Source organism: Egretta garzetta, unplaced genomic scaffold (assembly GCF_000687185.1).
Source record: "Egretta garzetta isolate BGI_Z169 unplaced genomic scaffold, ASM68718v1 scaffold751, whole genome shotgun sequence".
Taxonomy (NCBI): Eukaryota; Metazoa; Chordata; class Aves; order Pelecaniformes; family Ardeidae; genus Egretta; species Egretta garzetta.
Window position 1 is genome coordinate 143,704 of NW_009258628.1, and position 10,843 is coordinate 154,546.

The 10,843-nt window shown below is 47.1% G+C and overlaps 1 protein-coding gene across 1 annotated transcript in view; it reads left to right on the top strand.

The window, feature by feature from the left end:
• MAML3 (mastermind like transcriptional coactivator 3) overlaps window positions 1-9,855 on the top strand; it is a gene marked incomplete at its 5' end in the record, with an annotated part of 93,461 nt that extends 83,606 nt beyond the window's left edge. The window contains 3 exons of the mRNA XM_009648249.2: window positions 786-1,028; window positions 3,183-3,270; window positions 6,835-9,855. Coding sequence (XP_009646544.1) covers window positions 786-1,028; window positions 3,183-3,270; window positions 6,835-7,826 — 1,323 coding nt within the window. The remainder of the gene's footprint in view (window positions 1-785; window positions 1,029-3,182; window positions 3,271-6,834) is intronic.
• Window positions 9,856-10,843: the final 988 nt, after the last annotated feature.

Here is a 10,843-nt window from a genome sequence, read left to right on the forward strand (position 1 = left end):
CCCTGCGTGCCCCGGGGCGGGACGGCTCCCGGCCCCCCGCGCAGCCCCGGCTGGCGATGTACCCCCCTGGGCGGGCTGGGGGAGATGTTCCCCCCCGGCCTTCTATCGCTTCACTTTCCCAGCGCTAAAAAGCAGCGAATTGGGTTAGAAACATAAAGAAAAAGCAGGGTGGGTTTAGGAGAAGGTGTCTGTGGCATCGCATGCCCTGTGTCCTTTTGGCTATGCACTCTTGGTCTGTTGCTGCAGGATGGAAATCTTAAATAAACACACAATGCGATTAAATCCTGGGGTTCTGGTGCGATATAGGGGGAATTACTGCTGCCAGCTCCCACTATTCATTGTGTGCGCCTAAAACCTTGGCTCCTCAATCCAGAGGACTGTGTGAAACTGCCATGGTGGAGAAAGGGAAACAGAGAAAAAATATATTTCTTGTCTCTATGATGAGGGAGGAAAAGTTTAGAAAACCGTGATTCTCAAGTTACATATCCTGAATGAAAACAAGCCTAGTGCAAAACTTTATTATTTTATTATTAATGACTTGTAAAGTGCTCTTGCTTTATCTGAGGGAGCTTTGAACTCCAGGGGAGAAGAGGAGCCCGCCACCTGGTCCCTGTGGAGAACAGCCCATGGCTTGATCACAAGCAACAAGCATCTTTCCAAGGACTCTTACTTTCTTCAAGCTCCAGTCTTCACCCACAGATTCAACACTTCTTGTTAATGAGTCATAATTTCCCTTGCCTGCGGAGCACGCTGAGTAACGAGGCGTTTTCTCTCTCTTTGCCCAGGAGCAGCATCAAGTGGGATTGTCTCGGACCACAGGGCCTATGCAGCCTTCTGTCCCACCGGGATCCAGCAGCGTGGTCACAGGCACGAGCTCTGGGGGTCCCTTCCTAGGAAACCAACCTCAAGCGGCCATCATGAAGCAGATGCTGATTGAGCAGAGAGCCCAGCTCCATGTGATAGAGCAGCAGAAACAACAGTTTCTAAGAGAGCAAAGGCAGCAGCAGCAGCAGATCCTAGCGGAGCAGGTACAGTATCCGTCTGTCTGGGGCGCTGCAGTACACACTGGTACAAGAGCATGAGTGCTAGAGACAGTGCAACACCAGCCTTTCCTTTTATATTTGGTAATTTTATCTCTGTGGCTCCTAGCGTCTTTCAGCAATGGTTATCAAAGAAGAGGCGCCTGCCTCAGTCATGCCATTAGCTTGGCATGTATTACCTGTGCTCCTTTAGAGGTTGGTTTGACAGCCACATGGGATTTTAGACACTGGAAAGGTTAGCTCTTAACCTGGTATCTCATGGTGCATTTATGCTGGCAGAAGCAGACTCTGCCTCAGTTACAGTTGCGGGTGCTCTCCCCTACCTCTGACTACAATCTTGCACTGGCAAAAGCTATGAACAACCACACAGTGATCTGGGACAAAGAATTAACGCGGGTTAACAGTAACCTAGCACAGAAAACCAAAAAATTTAGTATTTATCCAGATCGATTTCTTAGTCTGATTTATCATGAGCAATTATGTTAGCAGAAGGGAGAGGCGGCATCAGGGGGGAAGCAGAGAACAGGAAAACCACCTCTCACGGTGGCAGCGTGGAGCTGCTGCATTGGAGCCTGTCACCTGGCCTCTGGAGCTCCTGGGCTTTGCAATACGGATGTTAAATTACCTGGTCTGAATGGTGATGTCTTCCGTGTGTTTAACTTAGTTGTAGTTTAAAAGCAACCCGTGAGAAAGTCGGTGGAAAGTCCCACTGTTCAGTTCCTATAAGCTCATACCTAAATTTAAACTTGTAGTCCCCTAACGTTACCTCGATAATGTTCTGATAGGTCAGTAGTTGCTTTAAGCTTGGCCTCACCTCTCTTGCTGGGGAAATAGAATTTAAGACTTGGGGTCTACTTTAATTTGCGTTAGAACTTGTGCATATTGTATAACTGCAGAAATACTGACAGCCTTCCCCTTTTCTCATGGTTCTCCCGAGAATCAGAAAAATTCACCCCAGGGAACAGGAAGGATGCTGCTGGAAATATTCAGGATAAAGATGCATGAATTAGTTCAGGGGTGAACAAGTGCAGAAGAGTGAGGAAGCAGTAATGTTCCCCCATCACGGATTAGGCCAATTCAAGTGCATAAACCCAAGAGCCAGTCACTGACTTGGCTGCTGAAGGCAAGCCTAAAAGCATTGAAAAGCCACAAGGCTGAGGCTGTCAAGTGTGCTGGCATAGAGGAAAAGTGTTAAAGTCACAGTCATCGGCTCCTAGCTTTTGGGTGTTTTGTGCCTAGCAAGGTTCCCTTTATCTTTTTGATAGTTTGTAACACGTATTTATGAACACAGGGATTAATACTTGCTTCTTTCCCATCTTTGTCGTTCTCTTACCTTCGTTACACATCCTTGGGTTTGGACACGGTGTTTGTACAGCTGCAGATGAAGCACCAAGACATGTCCTTTTAGTAAGTGCTTAGTCAAGTATGCCCTAGGCTTTCAATGCTCTGGTAAACACGCTCTCTGTTTTTATAATCAGCCCTCAATTCTGTTTTAGATGCATGAGTATTCATCGAAAATAACCACAGAGGAGCAGTGTGGGCTGGATCAAGGGAGAGAGGCATTTTGTAATCACCTGCTCCCCAAATATCGTTCACTGAAGCACAAGAGGAAAAGTGCCTTACTAGCCGTTCCTGTTTGGGCTTGGGAATGGTCCTAGCCCGCAGTGCTCATGTCAGGATGCAGTGCTCCTTGCAGCTGAGTGTTTTGAGTGCAGAGGTGGAGGAAGGTCTTGTACTAGGACCACAAACCTCTAGACCTTGGCGGGGCTGGGGGGAAGAAAGGGTGTGTGGCTACAGTTGCCCCTAGACCTAGGTGAGCAAAGTTATTTCATATCCCTCCCTCTCCTTTCAGCCTGAAGACAAGTAAGCTTGTGCTGTAGAGGTCAAGATGAAGTGGTTGTAAGTAAGGAGAAACGATGTTAGCCTCAGTGCTTATTCTTTTTTGAAGCAAAAGGAGTCCGTGTGCTGAGTAGCCCGAGTGCTACTCAGTCTTCAAATGACTGCTTGTCTCTCTAGAACAGCTCGCTAGATAAGAAACGCTGCGGTTCTGCTGCAGTACTTTTGCCACCAGCCCCTTTCTCAGCTCACTAATTAATTAATCATATTTTTCTCTTCTGCTTTCTTTCCCTCATTCATTTTCAGCAGTTGCAGCAGCAGTCACATTTGCCTCGGCAGCATCTGCAGCAACAGCGGAGCCCATATCCAGTGCAACAGGTCAATCAGTTCCAAGGTAAAAGTCAAATTCTTTTTCCTATATTGGAGTCAATGTATGCCCCTGTAGCGGGCACATGAAAGCTCATGCGTGTTGTGAAGACCAGGGTTTAAGCAGTGTGCCAGAAGAGGAAGACAGGCTGTTGCACACTTGCACATACAGCATATTTTACCAAAGGGGAATGCCCAGGTTTGTGTATTTAGTTAAGTTTCTAATTTCCTTTCTGCTCCCCTCAGCAAAAGCTGCATTTTTTATTTGACGTTTGTTTTGCCTCTTTGACATCTGGATTCTATGGATTTATCTTGTTTGCCTCCGCTCTTGTTATGCCTTTTTTTTTTTTTTTTCCAGCTAGTGTTTCTCCCTGTTTATACAGCATATTTTACCAAAGGGGAATGCCCAGGTTTGTGTATTTAGTTAAGTTTCTAATTTCCTTTCTGCTCCCCTCAGCAAAAGCTGCATTTTTTATTTGACGTTTGTTTTGCCTCTTTGACATCTGGATTCTATGGATTTATCTTGTTTGCCTCCGCTCTTGTTATGCCTTTTTTTTTTTTTTTCCAGCTAGTGTTTCTCACTGTATCTTTTACCCCTCTTCATTCCCCACTTTATCTAATTTGATGAGCAGAATTTCAGAGAGGTCACCCTTATCTGGAGAAGTGACTGCTAAATGTCAGGTGTGGGAAACACAGTGAAATTTCTGAGATGTAAATGGGGATTTATTCATGGTCTCAAAAAAAGGAAGTATTATTTCGATGTGCTCGCAGGTAACTGAAGAATGCAAGTACAATCATTCTGGCTTAGGAGAAGTTAGTTCTAAGCTTTTAGGTGCAAAGCATCAGCTGAATGTCTTCACTAACCATGGATTCTGAACAGACGTGAAACGAACATGCAGGTGCGCTGTATATTCACGGCAGCGTCATGTAACTGCAACAGAAAGCAAGGGAGGCAAGCATGTTGCAGTTCTTGCACCCAGGAAGCAAAGAGGTAGCCAGAACTTCTGCTGGTATATATAGGGTGGCTCCTTCTAATCGCCTTCTCGTTTTTATCTTCGGCAGCATAAATTCTGTGTGAAATGATTTTTTTTTTCCCCCCCCAATAATTCATGTGAAAATCAAAATATATGTGTGTGCACTGCCATACACTGAGATGCACATGTAAAATCTTTCTGCATTAATGCTTCTTTGTAACCTTGCCCTCATATGTATTATTTAAAAGAAACAGAGAAGAGAGTTTAGGCTAATCTGACAGAACAAGGAATTAATTTTCATAAATGAGTTAATTTAAATATAAATATTTCACCATTTTTCCTATTTAGTCACAAGAATGTAATCCAGTGCAGTAGGTTATGTGTAAATGAGACCAGAAGGTGGCCCAAAATCTCAAAATCTATTGCATCTCTCTTTTAACTACTCCTTGTCTGATCTCCTGTCTCTTATGCTAAGCATGGCAGTTAACAAAAGTAGTAAGTGGTATGTGAACTACTTGCTGGTAGCGACTCCTTTGGAGGTTATCAACTGCCATTTTCAGTTAAAAAACAGCTAAAGATGCATTAAGTAAATTTTTGACATTATCTGGATCTTAAGCACTTGCTGGAGCCATCGTAAAAAGAGAATGCTTCTAGGAGGAGGAGGTGATCTAAATTAAGAAAAATCAAGGGGATCCCAGTGCCAATCATTAAGAAAATGGTTTGATAGCATGGATATAAAGTAAAAGCTGCCACTATATTTGCCCTCTTCAAGTGAGATCCAGATGGTCCCTCTTCATGCTACAAAACGTTTCATTTATCTACGTGCTGGAGCTAAAAGCATCCTGCAGCAGCTTATCCTGCTGCAGCAACAAGGCGATGTAGCCGTCCTCTGCATTACATGCAGAACTACAGAAATGACACTTCTTTTATTCATACTTATTTCTTACGGAAACCAAGCCAAAGTAATGAGCAGGGCCCAGTATTCTCTATTCCCCACACATGTTCGGGTACGTCATCTGCCACTGAGGGACAACAGATAGGCGCTGATTTAGGAACATTTGGATTTTGTTGCACGGGTCACGACTCTTAAAGCAACCACTTTATATTTACATCTTGCATTGAATAATGTTTGAGCCGGGAGTAATTGTGTGCCTCATACTCTCAGAGCTTCGCCTGCAGAGTATTGTATTTAGTTTGGTATGGTAGGGACTCAAAACCACAATGAACCCATGGTATAATCAGAGCTCCGGTAATTGTTTTTAAGTCAAGATAGTAAATACAGAAGCATATTGGCTTCCCAAAAACCGATAGCCCCCCCACTTCTGAAAGGAAGACACAAGCATGGTTCAGTTGTCTGCCACGGTGTGGAATTTAACAAGGTTAGGATTTTCTGGTTTCCCATCACTGGCCTAAGGTGGAGTAAAATGTGCTTATAATATCGATTCACTAATACACTCTCCCCGCTTTAAATGTCCACAAAAAACAATTTTTCTTCTTTCCATAGACTTAATCAGTAGCAATGATATAGAAAATCCATTCATTTATGCCTCCTGAGCTATTAAAAAATTGATTGGCCTTCTGAGCCTGACATTTCCATTTTCAAGGCTTACTTTTGAAAGACAATGGAGATATTTAAAAGAGAGCTTCAGACGGTAAACTGAAGTTCAGCTGCTTTGCTGCCATAGAAGATGACCAGTGGAAGCTTTCCCATTTGCTTGCTGGAAGCTGAATTAGGCTTATCTGAAGAAAAGTGCTACTGAATCACAGTGCCTACGCAACTTTGAAGTGTCAGGGACTAATTTTTTTTCATGGAGGAGGGTGCACATTGTCACTGGTCCTGGGGGAAAAAAGTACACGCAGGAAGGAAGACTCACATTTACTTTTGAAAAGGGACTTTGAGTCCCAGGTCACTTCTTAAAAATTTAATCTCTGGTCCTAGTGAAGTAAGAGGCCTATTTTAGCCCTGCAGCTCCTGTAGCTGTTTAGCTTAGGTACCCGAGTAGGTTATTGCCAGGGAGGGAACTGTGGCTGTAATCACGCGTCACGCATGCAATCGTGTTGCCTCGATTCTTCAGGAATCTGAAGCCATGAACCCCTTTGGGTACACATCCCCAAACTGTCATAATTGAGAACTACTTAGTGAGTAAATTATTGGCCTTCTAACCTCGCCAGCCTCGTTTTAGGCCTTAAGGGAAATTAGGCTGCTCGTCTGTGTCAGTGGTATTCTCTGCCGAACAGTGTCCCGGTTCACAAATTGAATGCATAAGACGATCAGCGATTCCTGCTTAGGGTAGCACTTGAGCTGTGTTGACTCTCACCTCCAAGGAGAGGGGACCTGGCAGGTCAGGACAGAGGCTGCAGCCAGAGCGAGGTGGGGAACACATAATCTCTGAAATGCAACTAACATTCGGCAGCAAGCACATCTCCCAAGGATGGATAACCTTCTAGCTCTCTGCTAACCTTCATGTGAAACAGTACTTTATTCACTTAGAAAGCATAACATCGGAAATCCTACCGTGATGCAGAAGGCTCCTGCAGATTCTCTCTTATGCAAAGGTGTGTTAATTAAGATTTACAGGGTTGTGTTTTTTTCTTATCTTCCTCCCTTTTTGGTGTAGGTTCTCCCCAGGATATAGCAGCTGCGAGAAACCAAGCAGCACTCCAGAGCATGAGGACATCCCGAATGATGGCCCAGAACGCGAGCATGATGGCGATGGGTCCCTCCCAGAACCCGAGCACACTGCCCACGACTGCAGGCCAGTCAGACATGGGCATGGCTCCTTACAGCAACGCCTCTTCCAGCCAGCCGGGAATGTACAGTATGAGCACAGGGATGAGCCAAATGTTGCAGCACCCAAACCAAAGTGGCATGAACATGGCACATAACGCAGGCCAGGGAACAAGGCAGCCTGCCTCTGGACAAGCGGTGGGAATGGTCGGCAGTTTTGGTCAGAACATGCTGGTAAACTCTGCTCTTCCCCAGCATCAGCAGCAGATGAAAGGACCCGTGGGCCAGGTCTTACCCAGGCCCCAAGCACCACGACTTCAAAACTTGATGGGGACTGTCCCTCAAGGAACACAAAACTGGCAGCAGCGAGGCTTACAAGGTATACCCGGGAGGACTAGCGGTGAAATGGGGCCCTTCAATAACGGCACAGCGTACCCCATGCAGTCTGGGCAGCCACGGCTGTCCAAGCAACATTTCTCACAGGGGCTTAATCAGACGGTTGTGGACACGAGTGGAACAGTAAGAGGCCTGAACCCAGCGTTGGGGAGACAGTTGCTGCAACCACTACCTGGGCAACAAGGAGCCAGCCAGGCCAGGCCGATGGTAATGCCGGCAATAAGCCAGGGGGTCCCCACCATGTCTGGCTTCAGTCAGCCTCCGACGCAGCAAATGCCAGGCGGTAACTTTGCTCAGAGCAGCCAAGGCCAGGCCTACGAGAGGAATCCCACTCAGGACATATCTTACAACTACAGTAATGAAGGAGCAGGGGGGTCATTCTCCAGTTTAGCAGAGGGCGCAGACCTTGTGGACTCCATCATTAAAAGCGGACCAGGGGATGAGTGGATACAAGAACTTGATGAGTTGTTTGGAAACCCCCAGTGAATGGGCTTGTATAGTCTGGAGCTTTGGTTGTTACGTTTGAAAAAAGAAGAGAGCGAGTTGGATGTGCTCCCCATCCTGGGCTTGTTGGTTTTTTGTTTGAATTGCTTTGGTTTGGGGTTATTTTGTTTTCTTTTGTTTTTAATCGTGCAAACTGAGCTGATCTGTAGCCAACTTTGGAAGATTCAGGGGACGATGAAAGCATCGGCCTCCCAAGACTTCCACCAAGCAATCTCTGTTGCGTGGCAGCACTCGCTGCGTGTGTGGTGGGGGCAGGATGGGGAAACTGGAAAAGCCAGGTGATGCCTCTGGTTGGGAAAATTTGGTCTTTCCCCACTGGCAGGAGGCTTCATTGCACGGTGGTGTGGGGTGGTCCCGGTATCTCCCACCCCATGTAACTGTAAACACGGCAACTTTCAGGGGAGCAGACGAAATCAGCCGGGAGCAAAGCCTAAAGATGTCCGTGGGCGATTGCACAGGCCCTGGTCGGAAAGGGGCTTAACCCCGGGGGTAAGCAGGTCTTGGTGAGCCACAGCCGGGCCCGCGGGGCCGGCTCTGGGCTGCCGCAAGGGAGTGTGTGGCACGCACGTGACAAACCTAAACAGTTGCAGGGAGGTCACGGTTTTCACTGCAGAGTGATAAAAATCCAATAAAAGTGTAGGAGACCATAAATTTGGCAGTGCGATGAGGACAGTTTGATTATGGGACTGCTGCTGGAGACGGCTTAGGCGGGTGGGTTAACTTAACGAGCTGTTTGGTCCCCTCGGGACTTGCAGCAGCGCTTCCCTGTCAGAGCACTTTGGCGTGTGCCTGCTGCCTGGGGGTGCAGGACAGCAGCTACGAACGGTGTCGAAGGGCTGAGCGGTACCAGGAGACGTCCGCACAGGTCCTAAGCGGGTCCTTCTCCCTCCTTCCTCCCCAGAACGTTTTCAGTCCGCTCCCTTGCCCTCCTACCCCTCAGCGTAAAGCGAGGCGAGCTGGCTGCACTTTTTGTCAGGTGGGCAACAACTGCCACAAAGGGGTAGGCAGGGGAGGAGAAAACAGGCATGAGAAAATGTACAGGGAGGGTTTGGCACGCAGAATGAGCTTCTCCTCTCCTCTTGGAAAGTGCAAGGTCGGCCGATAGTATTGCCCTGGAGCGTCTGGGCTCTCGATGCGATGTTGTATGCAACCTGCTCTTTGGTTTTAAACAAATGTTTGGTCTAATCTCTCTGGTTTGCTGGAATAAAATCCTCGGCAGTATTGGAAGAACAGGAACCAGTGAAGGACTACCGTAAAGATCCTTCACGAGTGGGTAAAATAATTGATGCAGTTATTAGGAACATGGAGTCTGCCCAAGTAAGCTTTTGGGTAAGGGCGACGTATCGCTCGCTCCACTGTGTGGACCAGTCCTGAGCCGCGCTGTAATGAAGTCGAGATGTGTCCTGCACAGCACTGGGGCGCCGGCCACCCCGAACGTCTCAAGCAGCGGTTCCCAAGCTGCAGCCTGAGGCCGAGGTAAGCCGTTCTCCAACACCTACCACCTTCGTAGCGTTTTCAGCCGAGAGCTGCTTATCGGGGTATGTCGTGGTGCGTAAAAAATGTCAATGTGATCCAGTCCAAAAAGTTTGGGAACCTCTGGCCTAATGCTGACCTCTGTGAGCCGTAAGATGTGCTCTGCAGCGAGAGCGTCCCTAGTGTACAGCTACCAGTGCCAGCTGTCCAGCTCCCCACCGCCTCCCTGTGTGCTGCTCTCCTCCTGCCCGGCGGTGCTGCGCTGCTGAAATCCATGGGAGCTGAAGGGCCGGGCACCTTGCATTTTTAAGTCCCACCTTTCCCCGTGGAGCACAGATACGCATCACATCAAGGAGCTGGAAGCAAAACGGGCCTGGAACCATCTCAGCGCCCCGTTACGGTTCCCTTGCAGGGCCTACCTAGGCGAGGGGAAGTATCTGTTTTAAATGCTGTAAGGTAGGCAGGACAAGCTGCATTTTTAACGTGGACTAGCTAGTTGAGGTGAGCTATCAATCCAGCTTGCCCTGACTGCTACGTTTTTTTAAAATGCTTTGGTTACATCTCTTTTAGCTAACCCCTTTTTAAAATACAGTGCAAGGCCCCAGCGGCGCCGGGGACGGCAGAGCATCCCTTTCTCGGGCGCGAGGCGCTGGGGGGGGCCCGCCAGCGCAGAGCTGGGGAATGAAGTGAGGGTTTAGAAACACACGAGCACCGCGCGGGGGCCAAGGGCAGGTCCGTGTGCACGAGGGAGATACAGGCTTTGGTGAATAAATGGTGACGAAGACTGGGTCTCTGTTGTCTTTGTAAAGCTTCCTCCAAATACTCCGTACTGGGACCAAGTACTAGAGAGGTAGATTTTAATAGATTTGGGGTTGGGTTTGGTTTTTTTTTTTCTTTCTTACTATGGTGCTGATGTATATGTAATGTTAAAAAAAAAAAAGTTATTTGTAAATATGTTTTTACAATTCTACAGATATCACTGGGTCTACTATCTGTAAAATATATACATATAAAAATATATATATATACTGTTTGTTTAAAATAGAGTATTTTTATTTCATTCCTTAATTCATCCTTACTGCAGTGGTATTGCACTTCAGATGACGTCTATTTACTAATTTGTACTGTATCCCTGACAGCAACTTGCTCCATTTTATTCAGATTTTTCTAGTTTTCTGTTTTTACTTTGTACATTAAGCATTGCTTATTTCCTTTTAAGACCTGTACAGAGCTCTGAAAATGTAGAAAAAAGACCTGATGTTAACATACCACTTTTAAAGAAAAAAACAAAACAAAACAAAAACAACAAGAAAAAACCCACCCAAATAAAAGATGGTTATCTGAGTCATATACCAGGCTGGCGTACAGGACCATCTCTCGCCCCTCTCCTGCGCCTCGGTGGGTGATGTTCCGGGGGAGGACGGAAGCCGGTTTCGGCCCCGTGGTTTCGGCATGGCTGCCTCGCCGCGCCCTGCGGAGCGGCCCTGGCCCGGACGGAGTCGGGGCATTACAGGCAGGGTACAGCC